The 23,479-nt window shown below is 32.6% G+C and overlaps 3 protein-coding genes across 5 annotated transcripts; all 3 read left to right on the top strand.

The window, feature by feature from the left end:
• Positions 1 to 438: 438 nt before the first annotated feature.
• Positions 439 to 3,407, top strand: LOC149403096 (single-stranded DNA-binding protein WHY1, chloroplastic-like). Its single transcript, XM_089610218.1, has 7 exons — positions 439 to 738; positions 1,330 to 1,433; positions 1,555 to 1,647; positions 2,247 to 2,341; positions 2,465 to 2,538; positions 2,815 to 2,903; positions 2,995 to 3,407. The coding sequence occupies exons 1-7, from the start codon at positions 498 to 500 to the stop codon at positions 3,118 to 3,120; spliced, it is 822 nt and encodes a 273-aa protein (XP_089466344.1). The 5' UTR covers positions 439 to 497; the 3' UTR covers positions 3,121 to 3,407.
• Positions 3,408 to 7,462: 4,055 nt separating this feature from the next.
• Positions 7,463 to 12,410, top strand: LOC149403095 (WRKY transcription factor 72A-like). Its single transcript, XM_089609262.1, has 6 exons — positions 7,463 to 7,653; positions 8,276 to 8,377; positions 8,969 to 9,049; positions 9,180 to 9,728; positions 9,837 to 9,950; positions 11,262 to 12,410. The coding sequence occupies exons 1-6, from the start codon at positions 7,516 to 7,518 to the stop codon at positions 12,153 to 12,155; spliced, it is 1,878 nt and encodes a 625-aa protein (XP_089465388.1). The 5' UTR covers positions 7,463 to 7,515; the 3' UTR covers positions 12,156 to 12,410.
• Positions 12,411 to 13,748: 1,338 nt separating this feature from the next.
• Positions 13,749 to 18,651, top strand: LOC149403094 (Cystathionine beta-synthase (CBS) protein). 3 transcript variants are annotated; one of them, XM_089610064.1, is made up of 6 exons: positions 13,749 to 13,849; positions 14,748 to 14,926; positions 15,783 to 16,225; positions 17,229 to 17,495; positions 18,021 to 18,193; positions 18,269 to 18,651. In XM_089610064.1, exons 2-6 carry the CDS (start codon positions 14,755 to 14,757, stop codon positions 18,552 to 18,554), a joined length of 1,341 nt encoding a protein of 446 aa, XP_089466190.1. In that variant the 5' UTR covers positions 13,749 to 13,849; positions 14,748 to 14,754; the 3' UTR covers positions 18,555 to 18,651. The 3 variants fall into 3 exon arrangements, with proteins under 3 accessions (XP_089466190.1, XP_089466191.1, XP_089466192.1); XM_089610065.1 differs by having other exon boundaries at positions 13,755 to 13,849; positions 14,751 to 14,926; XM_089610066.1 differs by having other exon boundaries at positions 13,755 to 13,849; positions 14,710 to 14,926.
• Positions 18,652 to 23,479: the final 4,828 nt, after the last annotated feature.

The raw sequence follows: 23,479 nt of genomic DNA, 5'->3' as shown, positions 1-23,479 counted from the left end.
AACGAATATTTAGAGAAGTTTTCCATCTATGTCATCTGTCAATGATCTAATGATGTAGTATGAAGCTACTCTGCCTCGCCTGCTTCGTCAAAGATAATTTTGATACTGTATTTATCCTAAATTTCAATCTCGACCAAGTCATATTAGTAGAAACTTTACATAGAGCTCACAAAATAAAAGTGTCCCCGCCAAGAATATTTTACATAGAAACTTTACTTATTATCATATATTTTTTTTTTGAAGGCAGCTTTGCTGCAGCGAGGATTGAACCCACGACCTCCACACAGGAGTTGATGTGGAATTACCACTAGACTATATTAATTACTTTTATTTTTTAAACAAGGTTTGGGCTAATATTTATTTGCCCTAATATTTAAGGATATTATTAAAAAAAAAAAATACTTTCTCGTCAATAAAAATAAATAAACCGGGACATAAATTGTAAAATGAATAAACCCGGGGAAGAGAGAAAGAGAGAAATTAGGGTTTAGGAAAAAATGATGACACAGTCGTTATCTTCTTCCTCTTCGCTCACAGCTCAAAACCCTAATCTCTACCCTGTACATTTCTTCAACAAGTCCACCGAGTTCGGCTTCGTCAATGTCTCTCGCTTCTCTCCGACGCCGAATTTCTCAAGGAACAGGCTCGCCGTGAAGTGCCGACAGGGCGAGTATTTGAACCAGCAATCCACTCCTCCGAACAGCTCTTCTTCCTTATCTTCTCAGCCATCGCCGAGAGGTACTTCTCCGAGTTTCTATGCTCGCACTATTTCCGTTTTGTTGCCTGGAAATTTCGGATGCGAACACACTACTCTGCATTTGGCCGAGAAAACTGCACTTGAGGCTTCGATTTAGCTTTTTTTATTTTTTTTTTTATTTTTTTTTTATGTGTGAAAAAAGAATCTTTTGTTAGGTTGGGACAGAAATGGAAAAAGCTCGTGTCTTTGTTTCATATCCGAACCGCTGTTCTTGTGAATATAATACTATTATGATTGTTTCTTCTGTTCATGCTCTTCTCTGTCTGGGAGAAAAAAAATATCGAGGATTTGGTTGGTTTCCAGGGAAAATATTGGCAGATAAACAAATTATCATATGATCAATTCATTTCTAATTCTCTCCGCATCCCTTGGTTTCATCTGAATTTATTTTTTATAATGTAAAATCTTTCATTCGACTATTCTCAGTTCATCAATGTCTTACTGAAATTAGTCAGATGAATAATAAATTCTGTTTGCATATTTTTTTTCAAGAGAATAGTTGAACTTGTGTTTATGGTTGTGAGAAATGGTGTCATAATTATAGGCCTTGTTGTTAATATTATTATATATAGGGCCTGTTAGCGGTTCTCCTCGATACTTTGTGGGACACTCGATATACAAAGGAAAAGCCGCTCTCACTGTTCAACCTGTAGCTCCTGAATTCACCGCTCTAGATGTACACGCCTCGTCGATTTCGTGATTTTCAATCTTCTTGTTCTTGATGCGATGCTCTGTATTCGAGGCTCTTAAACTTCTTGTTGTATAATGGAAAATGCGTGTTTTGTTTATCTTTTCAGTCCGGGGCTTTCAAGCTTACCAGGGAAGGGTATGTGTTGCTTCAGTTTGCTCCGGCGGCCAGTGTTCGTGTTTACGATTGGGGCAGAAAGCAGGTTAGCGTTATTTTTGCTCATGTCGTTTTTTTTTTATTCTTTTTGTTCGGGGAAAAGTCAATACGATTGCGAATTGTTTAAAATTGAAAGTGGTGTGTGTATAATATCACCAAGTTTCGAACTTTCTTCTCAATTTGACTCAGAGAAGGTTAGTTTCTTTCTTGTGTTTTTTTACATTTCGGGCTGAGTCGAACCATCGTTTGGCCTTACACTTTAAAAACCGACACGAGAAAAATATGTGGAAGTAAAATCAGACTTCTCTCAAAGTAATGCTTTTTAATTTCCTCTTACTGTTATATTTTCCATATTTAAGGGTGCATATAATTAGACATTGGCAAGTTCTTTTTAATTTTCCTTTCTGCATCAAATATTTTGGTTATCAGCTTAGAGATTTTTTATTCTATTTTTGAACAATATATATTAGAACTTAGATGGAGATGGTGTTAGTTGCTCTAATTCTGGGTTTGGTGGACGTGGATGTCAATTTTTTTAAAATCATCTTTATATCGACGGATGTTTATGACAATATCTTTTACTTTGATTCTTCTTCAACAAAGTCTGAATGTGATGCTCTAATTTTTTTCGTTTTTGAATTGTAGGTGTTCTCACTATCAGTGACAGAGATTGGAAATCTACTTAGCCTTGGCTCTAGAGAATCTTGCGAATTCTTCCATGATCCTAACAAGGGGAAAAGGTATTGACGTTAATCTATGTTACACATCGCTTTTCGAAAAAAGACTTTTTTTTTTTTATTTTAGTTTATTTTTTCTTCAGGAATTTCGAGTCACCAAAATGTGTAAGTTATCGTGTTTTGCAGTGAGGAAGGTCAAGTTAGGAAAGTTTTGAAGGTGGAGCCTCTCCCAGATGGATCTGGCCACTTCTTTAACCTAAGTAATCCTTTTTTTTTATTTTTTATTTATTCACTCTCTCTTGATTGTGAACTGATATATTGGAAATAACATTGTTAGCTTTTCAGTCTTGTTCTGTATTGATTTGATCCAACGGGATAGCTTGCTCTGTATTGCTTCTCATCATTTTTCATCAATTTTTTTTTGTTTTACCTAAAATACTTTCAAATTGAACTTTAATTAGCTCAAAAGTTTTTAATTCTATTTTATTACAATTTCTTACTAACGTGGATAAATGGTGTTTGTTTTTATATCCAAGGCGTTCAAAACAAACTCATCAATGTGGACGAGAACATTTACATCCCCGTCACTAAAGCAGAGTTTGCCGTCCTTAAAGCGGCTTTCAACGTAAGATTTAAAACTCTTTTTTTTTTCAAGGTTGAGAGAGATAATTTTTTTGTGATGTTCGAACATTGTTTACTTTTTGTCTCTTATGCAGTTCATGTTGCCGTACTTCTTGGGCTGGCACGCCTTTGCAAGCTCCGCAAGAATGGTGGATGATACGAACCGCGGGACCAACAATGCTAGTCCCAAATACGGGGGTGACTATGAGTGGAACCGATAATAGGTTCGAAAGAATATAAAAAAGAAAAAAAAAACCCAAAATTTGTAACAAATCTGTGGAAGTGTGTTAGAATGGAAGTTAGAGTAGTGACTAAAGAACGAGGTCTTAGAAGACCTTTTTTTGCTGTCATGTTTTCAGTTTCTATTCACACCACTAGCTCTGCGGGGGTTTTTTTTTTTTTTTTTTTTTTGTGTGGTTACTCCACGCAAATGATTCATAAAATGAGATGTGACATGAATGAAAGTTGACATTTTAAAAGCCGGTACCAAGAGTTCTAAAGGTTCAAAGTCTTGCACTGTTGAAAAGTGTTTCCCAAGAGTTTGAAGTCTTCTGTTTATTCATTTGTTTTTATTTTTTAAGCCAGATAGTTTGACAATGTGTTCAGGGAAAAACACGTTGTGCGAGTCATTATCCCAATAATTAACAGTAGGCCCAGATATTGAAGCGATTTTTTGGCATCGTGGATATATTATTACTTTATGATGAATTAAATCTCAACTACAATTCTGCTTTTAGTCGAAAGATATACATAGCATGGGAGAAGAGAAAATAGGCGATAACCTTGTGAAAGAGGAAATAAAAATTCATTCGTGCTCGGCTTTTCATGTAAATGAGCCAAGTCTTGACCTAAGTTGGGCATCATTCGATGAACGAGCCAAATTTGAACTGTTAGGAACTCGCTCGAAATTAGTATATATAGTCCCAATACCTAATTTAAGTTTCATATTTTGAGAACCACAAATCAAACTTGATATGAACTTGAAAAATTTAAAACAACATATTTTATTGAAAAACTTGTACAAAATAGCTATTTAAATTAGTGATTAGTAAAATAGTCAAAAGTATTAAATTTTTAACCAACTAGCTTTAGTTATGTTTTTTTGACACGTTCACTAAAATTTTGAAGCTATATATAAGAAGTTTACCACTTTCAAATTATTTACACAAAGTCAAAAAAAGTTATTGATAGTTGGTACTAGCACATATATGGGAATTTTGAATATTTTATCAATTTTATAAAAACTTTTGTTAGTTTGTAAATCTATTAATTTCAAACCCCCAAACATCTAGTTTGATTGGTACTGCCTCCTATCCGTGAGGTCTACTCTTGCGTGAGGACACGAGTTCAGGCCCCCGCAAAACGCGATTTGCAAATTTTTTGTAATCTGAGCTTAAAAAGATTTCCATGTAATCAAATCTACAATATATGAATGAAAATATAGTAAAAAAAAAAAACTATTAATTTCAATCGCCTATTTAGATATACCCTAATTTATTTACTTTTTGCATGTGAATGTTTATGACTCATAAGTAAAGGTTTACAACTCAAAAGTTGGTTCTTACAACTAAATACAACCATTTCACTTTTTTTTTTTTTTTTTTTTTTTTTTAATTCTTCATAATTTCAGAGCTTAGTGGGTATTTTTGTAATTGACGTATTTTTAAAAAATTCTCTGAAAAGACCCATGACCAAGATTGTTTATGAGCTTGCAGAGACATTTATGAGCTCGTGAACAAGTTCATTTAAGAGTTCATGAATATTTATATGCTCGTTTATGAGACCGTGCATGAACTCGTTTATAAGCCTCTAAATATATTCATTAAAAATCTCAAATAAGATACATTAAAAATTTATTTATAAATTAAATATGTATATTATATTGTGCCTTTACATTTATACATAACTCGTAGAGACGAAAATGTTGGTGAGTCTATATCTCTCAAAAACTCAACTGAGAGCTTTCTCAAGAATTACTTGATTATACTAAATTATTGGACTTTATATTTGGATCATACTAATGATATATTAACTAATTTATTGGACTTTATATATTCGAAATGATATCTTAGCTAATTTGTTTATTTGATTATTATAACTTTTTTATTTATTTCGGATCGAGCTTTTTTTGAAGTCGAGCTCTAAATGAGCTACTTATCGAGCTCGTAAACGATTGTTATTTCAAAACCGAGCAGTATATGAGCAATTAATAAGTTTAGTAACAATTGGGTACTATTCTTGTTGTCCGTTCTTGCCTCAAACCACGTATACTTTATAAACATCATCACTTATTAATTAACCTTTTTTCAGTTAACGTTTTTGAAGTTTCATTAATTCGCGTACTTACGTCCTGAGAATTTAAAAGCAACACCATATATAATGGCTTAGGTACAACTAAACCTGATAGACTTGATTTGCTAGCTATTTGTTTCTAGTGATGCTTACGAATTCATTGGACTAAATTTTTGGCATTCTTTGCAGATTACATTTATACTCACCAGATTATGATAATTACGGTTTGTTGCGAATAAAAAGCAATTATAATATAGCTTATACACAATTATTACAATGGAAACTCGTCATCACTTTCGTATTGGATATACATGTAACCAGTTAGAAATTACTCAGATTTAAATGCAGTTTTACATATATATGAAATGATTGATTCCTTTCGCACAAAAAAATATATATCTAAAAGTTAAAAAAATGATTTTGGGAGGACTTGAACAGAAAATATTTCACTACTTGAAACATTTAAAAAGGACATTGACTTGCTTGCCTAGCTAGCATGTTGTATTTAATTTTAAATGAAATAAAAGAAATAGTAGCTTAAGAAGTTACTAGGCATAAAGTCGGAGGTATAAATTAATTTTCATAGCTAGGTGGATGATATTTTATAAGATATAGGAAAACGATCGTGTTGGCATACGATAATTAAAAACAATAACAGTCTGTGTAGCTAAGCATGCAAGTTGGTTATTTTATATAGTCAAAGTGTTAGCTTGTGGAAGTTGATAAAACAAAAATGAGTCGTTTTTTCAAATAGTTGAAACATCATCCATTGACCTAGGTTTATATATAATATGTGACACTAGGGTATTAATAATTTTTATTGGGAGTTCTTTGAATAGTGCGTTCCTTACAATGTGCTTGTAAATTGTGACCCTCCGTTGATTTGAGCTGTCAACAGGACGCTAGTTTTATTTTAATTAATAATAACAAGTTGATTTTTTTAGATTTAGCAAACTCAATTAATAAGTAGAAGTAGAACACTAATTAGTAAATGAACGAATAAGAGAGATGTAAGGTATTTCTTTGATACAAAGTTGATAACAAAGAGCCAAAGACCACGTCAGTGATGAATTATTATTTATATTATTATTACTCAACATGTTCAAAATAAATCGAGATATGATAATAAAAAAAAAAGCGGAGTTCTTTATATCAATGGAAATCAAGTTATTGGCTACATTTATTTCCCTTATCTTTTAGAAATGTTTAAATCTTATATCAATGGAAATCAGTCACACTAGGAAAACAAAAACTCACTCGTCATTTTATGATGACATTTGACTGGATATTTTATAGATAACCCTACAACTTGTGCAATTGGATAGACTATGATGTATATTATAATATGTGTGAGTGTAAAACAAAAATTGCCTTTTACTAATTTTTCCTTTTGTTGCTAAATTGCTAGCAACATTAGAAAATATATAGAAATAAAAATAATAGGATTAGGTGGTGAAAATTTCAAAATCATTTGAGCTGTAAGTTGGAAAAAAAAAAGATTTCTCTATATTTAAATAAAAATAAAAATTAAATAAATATCCCCTTTAAAAAAGATAATATAAATATAAATTTGCACCGAAATCCATGGAAACCCAGGAAGTCACCATAGTCAACTATTTTGATTACGGCTGATGGATGTTGACCATAATCGACGGTCACAATAACTTTACAAATACCAATCTGAAACCTTATTGGCTGTTTTAAGTCCTTATGATGTCTAATTACCCAATTTTATATTTTCTCAGAAACGTTGAATTTGATTAATATATTCATTATACCACCACCTCACAAGTGACTATATATTTATTAGACGTAATTATTGGGATGGTCCCTTATTTTATAAGTTAGTAGCGTTTAGTCCTTGATTTATTTTTCTTAGTTGAATTGAGTCAATTGACCCTAACTTTGACCCTAATTAGGGCTGGAATTATAACGTTTTCATATAATGAAGGTTATAATATTAACTAATAAAACAATTTGGGGACTAAAATGTCACAGACATATATAATGAAGGACCAATTCAATAATAACTCTATTTATATAATTAAAATTATAGATTTATATTCGATCGCTTCTTAGGTGTGTTTTCCCTTGACGCCTGATATATTTATGAAGAGAAATACGTAATTGCGATGTTTGACATTTCTAAAGGAGTCTCATGAAATTTAAGAGATAAGCACAATGTTTTATTTTAATTTTTAAATAATGGCCAAGTCAAAATCTGCAGGCCTTGCAATATATAAGAAGCCACGCTGATGGAAATGTGTTAAGAAAAGAAAAGAAAAGAAATATTAGGCCAATTATTATTATTATCTCAGAGAGCAATGGAAGACAAAAATTCAGAGAAAAAACCTATTGTTGGCTCAATGACCATCAAGCCACAGAGTGATGAGGACTCAACGATGGCATCAGAGATTATTGATGACAAAGAAAATACCGATTCTTCTGTGATCAGAAACAAGGTGTGTGTGTGTGTATTTGATTTTTCTGTATACCTTTTGGTATATATATAACAAAAAAAAAAAAAATTCCTTTATACGTGGATTGATATAGCTTGTTATGTTATATATTGTTCAATACATATTTTCTGGGAATTACGGTTAGAGCTTAAATTATTGAGATAAAAAAGGATAATATATATATATATATGTATATATATTAATACTTATATTGAGTTTTCGAGGATTACAGATCTGCTGTTTTGCTGTGCCATTTTGCTTTACAGTCAATAAGATTTGGACAGCCCATTTCAAAGACACATATATATAAGCTATTTGAATGTTCAAAATCCAAGGAGGAGAAATTATCAGAAAATAATATTTTTGATTTACAGATAAAATTTAAAATTAGTATATTCGCATATAATAAATTCGATTCAAACGCATTAATTCAAAGGCTTATGTTTGATATAATCTTGCAAATAAGGTCCTTGTTTTCATTCGAGGATTACGTTTGATATATATGAGTTAGATACGTATGTTCTTCTTCAGTTTATTTGACGGTTTATAGTATCTTTCTGATTGTTTTATTTTAAGTAATACATATGTTTTATTATTGCTATTTGAATATGCTTTTATAATATAGGGAAAGAGTAACGAAGGCAATGATATTGGTGTGCAAGAGCAGAAAGATTTGATGATCATCTCGTCTCCTACCGGAAAGGATTTAGCCACTCTTATCAAACAGGTAAATATGTAATATACTTGATTATATATAGATATACTTCGATATATATATATATATATGTATATATGTATATATGTATATATAAGAAGAAGTAAAAACGACGAAATAAAAAAACAAATGAGCAGGCGGGAATAGAGAGCCAATTACACATCTTTTTTTGTCTTTTACTAAAAAAAAATGCACACATATTCATATAAATATATTTCTAAAAAAATTGTTAATATTAGAAGCTCTGGTCAACGGCAAATAGATGTATAGGATTTCAAGGCTAAGATGTGTACATACATTATACATACACACAAAGGGTATAGCGTGATCAATTTTAGTCTTCTAATTTCTGATTTTATATCAGTATCTTTGAACATGATATATTGAATACCTTTGAAAACTTATATTAATTAATTATTATCTCGTTAATAAGTATTAAAGAAAAAGTCGTGGTACAGTGAATGGCGCCTAATAAAAACGCCTCCCATGTGATGCCATTAACTCGTATAAAAATTTCAAGAGGTTTTATGGTTAAAAATAAAAATAAAAACAAGTCGCTGGATATTATATATTGATTGTTGATAAATTTATATATGTGTACAGGAAAACTTGGCATTGAATGGTGTTGAAAGTCCAAATGATCCGCCATCAGCTATTCCAACATCAATAAAGAATGACGATCTGGTAAATATACATGTATGTCTCATTATATATTAAATGGATATTCTTAAGTTGCGTGTAAATTGAAACCTATAGCTTTTGAAACATGTTTTTATTGTTTTTAATTAAATTTCTTCAACGTTCATATTTGGAGGATAATCAGAAGCTGAAATATTCAGCTAAGCTAGCCGAAATAGGAGAAGTCAGAGAAGAAAATGAGAGACTAAAGCTGCTTTTGGCTCGGATATTGAAGGATTATGAGTCTCTCCAATCCAATATCCATGACATTCTCAAAGACCAAGAACAAGCCAAAGAAGAAAAAGAAAACCACGCTTCATCACCACCGTCCGATCGCCATCATCAAAGTGATGATCGCGATCAATTACTCGTCTCCCTTAGCCTCGGAAGAGCCTCCTCAAACGACGACGACGGGGAGCCTAGAAAGAGCGTCGAGAAAAAGATCGGTAATGAAAGCAATAACAATAGTACTAAGGTTTTTGATAAGCTAGCGCTAGGGTTAGGTTCATCGTCGTCGACGTCTCATAGCGCTGATCACGATCGCGACGATCAAGCCGAGCCTACAGAGATTTGGCCTCCGAGCAAAGTTCTAAAGAGATCGTCCGATCAAGAAGACGGGGTTTCGCAAATGTCGCCGTTGAAGAAAGCTAGGGTTTCTGTCCGAACTAGATGTGACACCCCAACGGTTAGTGCGTGGCACCTTAAAATTTCCATGCAAAAGTTAGGCTTGAGAAAAGTAATGATATATAAAGTAGTGATTGACTATTGTGAAATTGATTGGCATGTGGTGTAGATGAACGATGGATGTCAATGGAGGAAATATGGTCAAAAGATATCAAAAGGAAATCCATGCCCTAGAGCATATTATCGTTGCACAGTCTCAACTTCTTGTCCTGTTAGAAAGCAGGTACTTAAGTGAATCATTTTAATAATTTTTTTTTTTTTTTTTTGTCAACCTGTCTTTGTTGAAATTATGTGATGATGATGATGGTTGACTAACTAATGCAGACATGCTATATTTCTTAGATATATCTAGTCCAAGCTTGCTAGTTTACTTCATTTTTCCACGATAAAATAATGGCTCTTTATAACTTCTCGTAGAGTTGAAACGTATGTGCATGGAGAATATTCCATATTAATCGGTGGATGGTCTAATAGATTGTCATCTTAACTACATCGTTGAGATCAATTCAAAATTTAGTTGAAATCAATGAGATTTGATTTCAAAAGTGTATTTATGAGTTTTATATTTGTTAAGTATTTTCAAATCTTATTTCGAAATCAGTTGAGAAAAGTAACTAATGATTTTATAAAGGAGAGAGTTACACATATGGTCTAAACCTCTTAAGTCAAATTTGTAGTCCAATTGTTCAATAATGAAGAAAACAATCCAATTCAAACAATACGTATTATAAGAGAATAAAACATGAATTATTGATCTATTTTTATAATATTTGAATAATTTAAACCATATTCTTAATTGATAGTAGTTAATAAGAATGAAAACAAATATTTATTCTTTAAACAATTTGTTAGGTCATTTCATTTTGTTCAATGTGGAATCTTGTGATTATGTACTCCTCTTGTTGCTTTAAAATTCACTACTCATCTTGAGCCTCCCACATTTTTTTTTCATTAGTTTGTTGAGCAAATTTAGGCTCTAACATATTCTAGAATTCAATCTCAAAATATTGTTTAACAAGAAGACGAAAAAAGTAACACATATAATTCCATAAGACTATAGGCTGCGAAACGTGTATACATAGTGTATAGAATGTGTGTGCAACTCATATAATTGTTGAAATTATTTCGTTACTTCCTTTTCAATTTTTTCTTCTTCTTAATATTTAACTTCTTATTCTTATTCTAAGAATACACATCCCTTAATTACGTGCATTTTTATTTGTATTCTATTATCATACTCCTAATTTAAATCTTCGTTTTCGCCTACAACAAAATCTTTTTCAAACTCGCCGACAACAATAAAAGAGAGATAATATTTGCAAAAAAATATTAAAATAATAAAATGAAGTAGCGTTTAAATATTTTATATAGTAAATATTAAGTATATTCTTAAGGACATATTTGTTCGAATACTTAATTTGTGAGGTATCCCATTAATTTTAAACGTTAGGTATGATACAACTTAAGACATGTGGATTTTCCTCATAGAAATTGATCATTTAATTTAATTTAATTTGATTTAATTTATTTTCAGGTACAAAGATGTGTAGATGACATGTCAATATTGATCACAACCTACGAAGGGACACACAACCACCCTCTTTCCGTCTCCGCCACCGCCATGGCCTCTGCCACCGCCGCCGCCGCCTCGATGCTCCAATCCCGTTCCACCACCTCATCGCCCTCTAACACTGCTCCTGCCACGTCAGCCCTAACGCTCAGCAACAACTTCATGGCCAATCACATCAATCCTAGTAACAACAACAACAGCAACAACAATCACTCTCTCTTACTCAACAATTACATGTCATCGTCCACGTCATCATCGTCGTCCATGTCACTGCCAAGTCAATTCTATCTCCCAAACACATCAATCTCAACCTGCAATTCCCACCCAACCGTCACTCTAGATCTCACCATCCCAAACCCTAATCCTAACCCTAACCCTAACTCTCTACTCGGGAGATCGTCATCATCATCGTTATCGTTACCGAACCCTAGATATCCCGCCACGTGTCTCAGCTTTTCCTCGTCGTCTTCTTCGACGTCGGATTTTCCAAGCATCATGGCCAGCAATTACAACGGTGGGTACGGATTCAATTACGGGAATTACATGATGGCTCAGCAGGCGAGAAATAGTTACAACAGTATCGGAACCTTCAGCAACAAGCAACAGCCGTGTCATCAAGATCAGCTTAGTAAATTTTTTCAACCTTACAGCAACATGATCCTCAACAGTAATAATAATGATAGTAATACGATCAACAACTACGACGATCAACGCGGTTTCATGACGGAGAGTAGTATAGCCGCTGCCACGAAGGCGATCACGGCGAATCCGAAATTCCAATCGGCCTTAGTGGCTGCGCTGACATCATTCGTCGGAAATGGTGGCGGTGGTGATGGTAGTAGTGGTAATGGGGTATGATTAAGAAAAAAGCATTATTTGGTGCATACTTTTTTTTTTCCCTTTAATTTCCGTTGTACACATTTTACATTTTTTCTTTCACAAAGAATAGGTTGTGAAAACTTCAAATGTGATTCAGTTTTGTATTTAATTCGGATAGAACTAGCCATGGGGAAGTTTTTTAGGCCGTGAAAATTGTTTATGTTGCTCTGGACGACGTATACGTTCTAAATAACTTGGCCAAATGTGCATATATATAATATATATAGCCTTCCTTGTTTTAATTTTTTTTTTCTTTATTTATTTATTTTTTTTTTGTCATGTTCTATGTTTTGTAGTTTCTTTTGGGGCCCTCTTCTCGAGCAAGGGGTGAAGAGTATCGACTAATTAAAAACCATATCCGTTTGAGGAGAAAAAACTAAATAAATCATTATTAAAAACCTTTTATTTATTTGTAATTTAATTGATCAAATTCTTTATATAAGAAAATAAAAAAACGACATGTGCACAACAGTTCAAAGTATGAGCCTTGTATTTGTGCGATCGGTTAAATTCTCGGGTTGGATTTCGGCTATCCGAGAGTTCAGGTTAAACAACTTTTCTTCGCGGATGATAGTTTCAAGGCCAAATCGGGAGAAGGGAGTGAGGTGAGGTGCCTTAGATGTCTATAGCCGGGGAAAGTGCTCAACTAAGGTCACTCTAGGGCATGATCGGTACTTGGGAGAAACAAGGTGGATTTCTTTCGCTTCATATCAAATTAGAGAGGGTGTGTAGAACAATATTCGATGGAAATGATATTTTAATTTCTCTCTCTCTCTCTCTCCCGGAAAGAGGTTATTATATATTAAGGTCATCATACAAGCTATTCCTTGCTATGTGATGCGTTGCTTTGAACTACCAAAGAAATTGATTATAGGCGGCTAAAGACTTTTTGTGAGGAAGTAGTGAGGAAAAACAAAAGGCACATTGGAGAAGAGCGGAAGGAGAACGGAGAGATGAGGTTATTATATATATTATTGCTTACGATTTAAAAAAATGTTATTTTCACGATAAATTTTAAACATATACGATTAGTTAAAAAAAGAGAAAAATCATCAAAATAACCCCTTTTAAGTGTAAAATAGCTGCTATTTCAAATTTTTTAAAAATAGTGGTTTTCAAACGATAGATTTTTTTTTTCCTTCTATATATAATATTATTAAATTGTAAACAATAAATAAAGTTAAATAGATCGAGTCTAAAATAAAATAGTAAACAAACTTAAAAAAAAATGTTAGCATAAAGAAAAATCAAGAAAAATAACTGGTAACAATTTAAAAAAATTTATATTTGTAATAAAAACTTTAAACATAGTATTTTTCGCGATAAAAAAAAAAGCTACTAAAAACAATTTCAAAAACAAAAATCACGAAATTTCCATTTCCTATTTTCAGACTTATAATCGCCAAGGCCCGAAAGGCATACCGGCCTAATAAAACAGGCCCAATAAAATGGATCAAACCATTATGAGCCCTTCAAGTGGGAAGGCGAATAAACTGGTGTACACGTGTCTCCCCTTACACGTGGCACACCACAACACATCCACGTAAAAAGGGCTGATTGTCTCGGATGAGAATGACCGTTGATTAGCTTTTTGGCACATCACCAAGTGACCAGAACTCGGATCCCCTTGTTCCACAACGAATTGTAGATACATCCATTTCAATTTCATAGAGGTAAACATTTCAAACTATTTCCTTTTCTTTTTTTCTTTTAAATTAATTGCCTTAACATTTCAGATCCTTTTCACGTTACACGCGCACATGCATGAAAGTTTAGCACAACTTAAACTAATCTGGTTTCATTATTTTTTTGTTAAATTCTGAGATTTTGAAGATCTAATTTTTTGATGCTGCGTTTATCATCAAGAACGCTCTCCTTCCGAAGGTCGAAACTCTTTGATGGCCAAGAACATTAAATTTTGATGAATACCATAATCGATATCTGAGAAAATCAACACTTCATGCCAGTTTATTAATTATATTATTAAATTCCGTATATCTTTCCGAGAAAAATTAGTGTTTTTTTTTTTTTTTTTTTAACTCACATAAGTGCAAGGGCTCTACAATTTAAACATTATTTTACATTTTTAATCCAAAATTATATGAATTTTGCATATACCCCCAACTTGAATAATTTTGTTTTCTCTTGTTCCTCCACTGAGCATATGAATTTTGCATATACCCCCAACTTGAATTTTACACTTTTTTTTTCAAGTCTAATTGTGTTTTTTTTCAACTCTATTTTTTACTCCCGATTGCTTAAATTTAGTATTTTTTTTTCCTTCTATCTTTTACTTGTCAAATAATCACAAGATTCAATTCTCTTTCTATCTTTCATCAATTAATTAGAATCTGCATACTACAATAATAAAATAAGATTAAACCAATCCCTTCATCTTGAAATAAAAATCATGTGGCTTGCGTATTTGAGATTTCTTGAAGAAAAAAAAGAGACGAAAATGATCAAAAATATCATGTATAACAATTTTCAAGGTTTAAAGTATATTCGTCTAAACAATTCATAAATTTCTTAGGTATATTAATATATCAATCATATCTCGGCTGTTTATAGTAGAAATATGACTCAACTGCCACAAGAGAAGAATGAGTACTCCAAACTCTCAAGCTATGAAGAGTATTTCGAGAGAATTCAATCCAAGAAAAAGTTGCCCAAATCACTACAAGAGGATTTAACATCTTCATTTGCAAGCATCCCAGTTTCAAATTTTCCAGGAGTCCCTGGAGGCAAAGGTATTTCTCCTATATATATATAAATATATATATATATATATATATATATATATATATATATATATATATCGTACATCAGCAGTTGAAATGCATTTTTATATATATTAGGTATGTCTTGTAATGTATGCATTCTTGTAGGTTAAAAAATATAAGGGGGTGCAAATATTTTTTAAAGGGGGTAAATATGAAAATATTTTATGATTTTAGATTAATAATAAAAATAATAAAATAGGGGTGATAATACCATTTTTTTTTAAAATATCTCCTTCTATGTAGTCAATTAATTTAGCTTTTTTGTTTTGTTTTTAATAACATAGTTAAAATTCTACCCAAGTATATTGTAATCTTTCTAGTAAAACTTTAATCAGTGTGTAGAAATTTTGTCTAATTTATTAACTGCTGAATGATTTTTTGCTAGTAAATTTTTATTTTTATTTTTAAAGTTACCGGCATTCGACACTCTAAATTTTTTTAATTTCTCTAAAATTTTCATCTAACAATCAACTACTCTTTGAGATCGAACTATCGACTATTGTTAATTGAAATTAATAGATTCCTAAAATGATGGAAGTTTGTCTAAAATTAGTCAAAATTAACAAAAAAAAAAAAGGTGTAAATTCCAGATTTCAATAGCTTTTACAATTTTATGATTAATTTTTTTGAAGTCATGAATTGCTTATATATATATATATATATATATATATATATATATATATATATATATATATATATACCCACTAGAATAATCGAATAACAATATTAAAAAAAAAATTGATTGTTTCTAAAAAAATAATATTTTTATTATTTTTGCTGATCAATTAGTTCAGTATAATTTTTTTTTATTCTTTTTTGACAGTCATCGAGATCGAAGCCGACGCGCTGATCCTCGACGCAGTCCGAATCCTCTCAGAATGCAACATTCTATCGGCTCCGGTGAAAAATCCGGACTCGAAACCCGCGACAGACTGGCGAGAGCGATACCTCGGGACCATCGACTACTACGCCGTGGTCCAGTGGGTTTTGGACAGCGCCGAGCTCGCCGCCGCGACTCTCTCGGCCGGCGCCGCCGCCGCCGCCGGAGTCGGGGCCGGCGCGCTCGGGGCCGTCGGGGCGGCGGCGCTCGGAGCCACCGGCCCCGTCGCGATGGCCGGCCTCGCCGTGGCGGCGGTCGGAGCGGCGGTGGCGGGCGGCGTGGCGGCCGAGAAAGGGCCGGGGAAAGACGCGGCCACCGCGGCGGATAGCTTGGGGGATGATTTCTATAAGGTCTTGCTGAGAGAGGAGCCTTTTAAGTCCACCACTGTAAGTCCAATGTCAGCATAGTAGTTTTTCTATGGAGAAATAATTTCATTATGTGGACTTCAAAAGTTAACAAAATATCAAGATTAAACCTCCTACTTAAAAAATTTAAAAATGGACTTTTGACCTTGTTTCAGAAAAAAAAAATGCTCTTTTGACCATATGTCATCATATGACAAAAAATGCTCTTTTGACCATATAGCATCATATGACATCGTACGTCATTGTATATTACGATGGTCAGAATGATATTTTTGTCTGAAATAAGGAGTCTTGATAATTTGTTAACTTTGAGATCCATATTTTCTCTTTCTATCTTTACAAAAAAAAAAAAAAAAAAAAAACGTAGAAAATATATAGAGCTGATATATAACTATTTTTGAGGGCCTCAGTGCACAGAAATAGTGGATCCCACTGAATGCTTCTCGACCGCAAAACGGTTATAAATCATTTGTGAAAGTATATAGCTGACCAAAATTTTCTTTTAGCTCAAATTGGACAGGTTTCCATTAGAAGTTTTTGAAAATAGAAAATCAGGTTTCGGTACAAAAATTCTGACAAAACCGAATGAAACCTATTCAGAGAAATTTTACCGATTTTAGTTATTCTAATAAAGAATTGATTTAATCATCCAAAGTAGCAACTGGCACGTCCCTTAAAAATTCCACCGCGTTACGATTTATAACATTTTAGGATGCTTTTCTTTAGTAGTACTAGTAACTAGTAAGGCCAATAATTACCTATGGAAAATAGACAGTTTATTTTAACTTGTAAGGAAATCTAGAATTAGTTGAGCTTCAAGTGGATTTTATTAAGAACATAACTTAGGATATCATTTGAAAGAACATAACTTTACTTCTCTCTTCTGTATGGTCTCCAAAAATAATTGATAACTTAACAAGACTGGAAAATTAGAAAACAAGCTCCTACTTTAAAAATAATTTTCCATGATTGGTGAAAACCTGTACTCAATTATTTTTATTTATTTTTTTTCTTTTGGTTTCAGGTGAGGTCGATTGTGAAATCGTACCAGTGGGCCCCATTTGTCCCAGTGGCTACAGACAGCTCGATGCTGACTGTGTTGCTCTTGCTGTCCAAGTATAGGCTTAGGAACGCTCCGGTGGTCGAACCCGGAAGACCCGAAATCGCAAACTTCATCACCCAATCAGCGGTCGTCCACGGCCTCGACACGTGTCGAGGCAGAGACTGGTTTGACTGCATCGCCGATAAACCCCTCTCCGAATTGGGACTGCCCTTCATGATGCCCCACGAGGTCAAACCATTCTTTACCTTTTACTCCCATAAATTGGAAAAAAAAAAAATTCATACGCAACGAAATGTTGCATTTTATAACTTTGCATAAATCGACCATAAATATAGTTAAATTCTATGTGTGGTTCTTAGTTTGGTTTAATGATAATTTCACACCATCTTTTAAGTGAGATCGTTGAATTCAAATCCACCGGACTGCAGGTGCACCCCTGAGCTTTTAAAAATTGTAATTTTGACCTTATTTTTATTTATATTTTTAGCCCAAAACTTTATAAATGTTTTTCTCCGACTGAGAAAAAAAAATCTTGCGCCATCCTGAATTATTTCAAAAAATTTATATTTTTATTAAATCCGCTCCTTTAGTTTGAATTCTGGCTCCGCCACTAGTTACCACCTTATATGTCAGGTGGTACAAACTCTAGTTTTGAAAAAAAAAAAAACTAAGTTTAGAGGTCAACGGCGCGGAAAAAAATACATTTGCATGATCTGAGTTAGGAATCTTAGCTTGTTTTCTTGTGATCGTTAGATGATAAGTATTGGGAGAGACGAGCTAGTTCTAGAAGCTTTCAAGAAGATGAGGGAACATCAAATCGGCGGTCTTCCGGTCGTGGAAGGACCAGGGAAAAAGATCGTCGGAAATCTCAGCATAAGAGACATCGGGTTTTTGCTGCTCAAACCCGACCTCTTCTCCAACTTCAGGTTCGAGTTTCACTTGTGCACACTTTAGCTAAGAGAATTAAGAACTTTCATTCACTTTGGTTCTTTCTTTATCAGGAGATTCACAGTCGGGGACTTCGTGGACACCATTGTCTCGGCACCACTAGAAGCCGGAAGAAAAGCCCATCGACCAATCACATGCGAACTCGACTCGAAGCTCGGCTCAGTGATCCACAGGCTCGCTTCCGAGTCCGTTCATCGAGTTTATGTTGTGGCCGAAGAGAGGAACGAATTGATCGGAGTCGTCACTTTGAGGGACGTGATTTCCTGCTTCGTCGATGAGCCCCCGAACCATTTCGACAGCTACTTCGGTTTCTCCATGAAAGAGATGTTGAACCAGTAAATTGCTTAAAAAGTCAATAAATAATGAAACAAAAGTGAGTACGGCATAATTAAACTAGATATATTTTTTTTTATTTAAAAGATATTTCGAGTATAACTATTGTGGTCTTATAAGTGCAAAAGAGAAACAAAATGATAAGAGCTAACGTGTAAAAATAAGTTTGGAAAGTTAACAATTTAAACTATATGCGTTGAGGAAAAAAAAATATAAGTTTGCTTTTGATAGTTCGATACTTTTAAGTTCATATTTTGAAATGGATGAATAATTTGTATTGTGATTTTTGTATTTCGTAAAAAAGAAATTTAAAGTAGATATAACAAATCTAATTTTATTGGATATATTTAAAAATATATGGAGCCTTGGGATAGTCTCTCAAGGAGTGGATTAGTATCCACAATGAAAGCAAATTTCGGGAGGTGTTAGCGTAATTATTATTATTATTATTATTATTATTATTATTATGTAAGAGTAGTTTAGTCTTTAATTATTTATTATCTTGATTATAAATAATCATCTTTGATGTATTATTGTATAAGTACTTTATAATGCAACTAGTACTCTACTTATCTTTTTCGTTTCTCTCTCAACCTCATTATCTTTTGTAAAGTTATCATGATATCAGAACTTTCAAATCAAAATTCCACATTCGATCACCCTTAAATCCTCACAAAACTTTAACATAATGTTCATGACGCATGGTTGTCTATTATGAACAGTGGAGATTATTTTATGAGAAATTGAAGTTGATGTGTTGAGTGAAGAGATGAACTGCGAATTTGTTTTCCCAACAGCTCGGACCAGTCAATTTGAAATTGCGTTTGCGCTTTCACCAACCGTTGAATCATCACGAAGTTTGTTCAAAGTGTTCTTCACATAGAGAGGTAAACTTTGAACGGTGCGATTGGGGTATTAGGTCTTTTAGCATTTTCTATTGGGTGAACAATGGAGTTGCGAATTTAATTTTGTAATTTTTGGGCTATTTGGTGATTTGGATATTATGAATTAGGGTTTTTGGGTCTATGATAATGATTACTTTTTCAAAAAATTGGCTACGTAAGCCACCTAAACTATATGAATTGTAAATTAGCCAACCTTTGGTAAATAATTTGTAAATAGCCAACTTGCATACGTGGCAACCTATTAACTACCTAAAATATATGTTTGGTTGTGTTAAATAAGGCTTTTATTAATTTGTTAATAAGTTTACTTGACTATTTACAAGAAATTAACCAAAAGTGGGCTATATCTCAATCCACTATATCCGTGTGGCTATATAACTAAATAACCCTTACTTTTTTTATTTTGTATTGAGTATTTTGCAGTGGGTTTTTGGTTAGTTTGCAGTGGGTATTTGGATTTTTTGGTATTCTACATTGGATAGTTGCATATTTTATATTTGGCTGTTTTGGGTGTCTATTTGAGGATTTTGTATGGTCAATTGGATATTTCACTTTGGCGTTTTAGGTGATTGTTTGGGGATTTTTTTTATTGATAATTTGATAGTGGGTATTTTGAAGTGGGTATTTGTTTGGTGTTATCACATTATTTGTTTGGAGATTTTACATCGATTGTTTGGTTGGTTATAGAGATTCAAATTGGCTTTTGAGATTTTGTTTTGGTTGTTTGGTTGATTTTGGAGATTCAAATTGGTTGTTTGGGGGATCTCGCATTATTCTTTTGGTTAGTTTTGGAGATTTAAATTGGCGGTTCGAGGACCTCATATCGGTTGTTTGTGGATTTCACATTGGTTGTTTGTAAATGTTCTTTGCCTCACCCCCTTTGCATTCTCTTCTAAAGATTGGTGATTGTTCGCGAAAGCCAAAATCTTCGGACATGGCTGGATGATGTCTCAAAGACGATTTTTGGCGACAGAGCATTGGATGCGATTTTTGAAATTTTGGATACGATTTTTGCTGCATTCAAAGATATGTTTTGTCCTAATGTTTATTAAACAAAATCATAGATTAATTATTTTACATTATCGATAATATGCAAACGTACAGAAATAAAAATCCATTTTTTTTCTTCAAGAAGATGTAAGTAGAGATTGACGAATTGAAATAAAATAATATGACACAGTGAGTTTTCCCAAAGAAGGGAATAGTATGTGACGTCCGAATCCCAATTACTTTAGGCATGGCTTTACATAAAATGATGTCGTTTGTCACATAAAGCAGTTCTTAGCTGAAGAGAAAAAGTTATAGACACAAATATTAGTCAACAAACGACAGGGACAAATTTATTTCCCAACATTTGATCACTATCTATGCACGCATGCATGTGAGTGAGAAGAGAACCACGTTCCTCGAGATTTCCAGGGTGACTTGGAAACCGAAGTCGGCTTGCAATTTCTTGAGTTATTACTTATTTAAAAAAAAAAAAAGGGTTCGCATGTAACAAAATCAGTGTGTCAGAAGATAAAGCCGAGTGACGTGGGAGTGAGTCAAAATTGCTGACGATAAGGATGGAACGTAACTCATATATCATATTTCAATTTATTTTTGATTTAGTGTATGTAGCTTTATATCTTTGTCCTTGTCTTCAATAGACTTTAATTTCTTCACGTGAGATATAAGCGTAAATTATACTATAATTGATAAATTGTCTAATTTGTCACCAATTTCATAGTATTTTTCCACTTTCCACCGAAACGTTAATTTTTCCCAAAATGTCACATCTATGTCAACAATGCTGACATCTTATAGTGAAGAGAAAACATAGATGTCAACATTGTTGACATAGATGGTGATATTTTGGGAAAAATTAGCATTTTGGTGAAAAGTGAGAAAATGTTATGAAATTGATGGTAAATTTGGCAATTTCTCACTATAATTTTAATTAAAAATATTCCACTATTTAATATAGTTTTTTCTCATTATAATTGAGAAAATTATAATTATGTAAATGGTAAACTGTTAACCGGTTAAGACAAAAATCCAATCTCATCATTTATAAGTCGTAATAATAATTTAAAATTTTCTCTTACGAAATGGCAACCTTGTTTTTAATAGGTTTAGGTAAACATAAATTCGGCGTTGGAATATTTAGTCTGAAACTAATTAGTCACCACGTAAACGGTCCTACTGACTGTGCCATTTTTTTATGCTCACTTGTACTGAGTTGGAGAAGACTAGTCAAATACTAATCTGTTTATGATATAATATTACTATTATATCACGTGTGTTTACCTCAAATGTAGATTCCCTCTGGAGAATAAGAATAGAATCACGTTCCTTTATTTAGAATAAACTGTAATGAAATGACTTGGAAATACTCGAGTTTCTCAACTTTTTTTTAGTTGGCCACTTAAAACTATTAGATTGCAACTTAGTCAACAATGTTATTAGCAAAATTAGTTATCCAAAATGGAGATTGTCTTTGTTATTCCTTATTAGTTGTTTTAACTTTCTTTGATAATAAAGAACTAAACTTGATCTCTAATCCGATCTCACAACCACTCAAGAAGAAATGTAAAAGAAACATAGCCTTAAAACTAATAAAAAATAATGCATAACCAATTTGAGCTATGCAGGAAGTTTAAATATTTAACAAAGAATTCAACGACTATATTTTTTCTACTTAGGACTTCATATATGTAAACAATCTTGCCATTTAACTGATTTAGGTCATTTCACAATATTAATGAATTTGTGTAAAACTGCTCTCTAACATGTTTTTTTTTTTTTTTTTAACAAAAATATCATTCAGATTTTATATCAATTAGGTTTTAATATGAGATTAGACCACAAGTATGACATGTCCAATAATTTTGGACCAAAATCCAAAAAATCTATTTTAATCCAAAATTATAAGTACTCATTATAAGTATTTACTTTTTAACCCTTATTTCCTCTCTCTCTCTCTCTCTCTCTCTCTCTCTCTCTCTCTCTCTCTCTCGTGCGTGCATGCTTTTTTTATTTTTGAATTGTTGAATTCTCACGATTTTCAGGAATTTCATCCTCATAGAACCGTTTAAAGATTTATTTTTCTCATTTGAAAAATATTGAAATTTGTTAATATTTATTGATATTTTGTCACTTTATTGACATTGATGTCAATAAATCTTCAAAGAGTCCAGGAATTTCTTTAAAGATTTATTGACATCTTTGTCAATAAATTTTCTGGATGTCAATAAATCTTCAACAAACCCATAATCTTCAAACGAATTCTCAAAATCTTCAAACGAATTTCCAAAATCATCAAACGAATTCCCAGAATCTTTGAAGATGTATTGACATCCATGTCAATTAATCTTCAAAAGAATTTCTAGATTCTTCAAACAAAAAAAAATTCTCCAAACGGTTCTATGAGAACATCGTGAGGATTTAACAACTCAAAAACAAACAAAAAAATCTGCCAAGAGAGAGAGAGAGAGAGAGAGAGAGAGAGAGAGAGAGAGAGAGAGAGAGAAGATCGTGAGGATTTAACAACTCAAAAACAAACAAACAAGAAGAAGAAGAAGACGACGACGACGAAAAAGAAGAAGTTGAAGAAAATTGTTAAAAAGGTATATACATCAAATAATTAGTCATACTTTGTATTAAAATAGACTCACTGAAATTGGTTCAAAATTATTGACAATGTCATATTTTGTGTAATAATCTCTTTTAGTATTGGAGCAATTAAGATAGTAGTCCAATAGCCCCATCATTCTCTTAAAAATAGCTTAAGTTTCATTTTATTAAAAAAAATACTTCACTAGCCCACAATAAATTAAATTAATTGAAAAGTTAATTTGATTAACTGTTTTATTAACTCTTTAGTTAATTTAATTTACTTCTGGTTCGTGTATTTTTTTTTAATAAAATGAAACTTGGACACTTTATTGTTCTGTTTTGTTTCATTTTTCATAAGTTGTAATGTCGACACTTTATTTATGTTAATAGGTAATCTGCATGAAATTTGCATACATATGTAGTATCAAT

Source organism: Urtica dioica, chromosome 3 (genome assembly GCF_054948205.1).
Source record: "Urtica dioica subsp. dioica isolate 48M chromosome 3, U.dioica_male_clone48M_v1_H2, whole genome shotgun sequence".
NCBI classification, from domain to species: domain Eukaryota; kingdom Viridiplantae; phylum Streptophyta; class Magnoliopsida; order Rosales; family Urticaceae; genus Urtica; species Urtica dioica.
Note: the sequence above shows the minus strand (reverse complement) of the source record. Positions and strands in the feature narration are given on the sequence as shown.

What these genes read in the sequence shown, in the direction of transcription:
- LOC149403094 (XM_089610064.1), top strand. Translation starts at nt 14,755, where the DNA reads ATGACTCAACTGCCACAAGAGAAGAATGAGTACTCCAAACTCTCAAGC. An exon ending in CCTTCATGATGCCCCACGAG is followed by an intron (nt 17,496 to 18,020) that starts GTCAAACCATTC and finishes TGTGATCGTTAG; the next exon opens with ATGATAAGTATTGGGAGAGA. An exon ending in GACCTCTTCTCCAACTTCAG is followed by an intron (nt 18,194 to 18,268) that starts GTTCGAGTTTCA and finishes TTTCTTTATCAG; the next exon opens with GAGATTCACAGTCGGGGACT.
- LOC149403095 (XM_089609262.1), top strand. Translation starts at nt 7,516, where the DNA reads ATGGAAGACAAAAATTCAGAGAAAAAACCTATTGTTGGCTCAATGACC. An exon ending in TAGCCACTCTTATCAAACAG is followed by an intron (nt 8,378 to 8,968) that starts GTAAATATGTAA and finishes ATATGTGTACAG; the next exon opens with GAAAACTTGGCATTGAATGG. An exon ending in CAATAAAGAATGACGATCTG is followed by an intron (nt 9,050 to 9,179) that starts GTAAATATACAT and finishes TCATATTTGGAG; the next exon opens with GATAATCAGAAGCTGAAATA.
- LOC149403096 (XM_089610218.1), top strand. Translation starts at nt 498, where the DNA reads ATGATGACACAGTCGTTATCTTCTTCCTCTTCGCTCACAGCTCAAAAC. An exon ending in ACGATTGGGGCAGAAAGCAG is followed by an intron (nt 1,648 to 2,246) that starts GTTAGCGTTATT and finishes TTTGAATTGTAG; the next exon opens with GTGTTCTCACTATCAGTGAC. An exon ending in TCCTTAAAGCGGCTTTCAAC is followed by an intron (nt 2,904 to 2,994) that starts GTAAGATTTAAA and finishes TCTCTTATGCAG; the next exon opens with TTCATGTTGCCGTACTTCTT.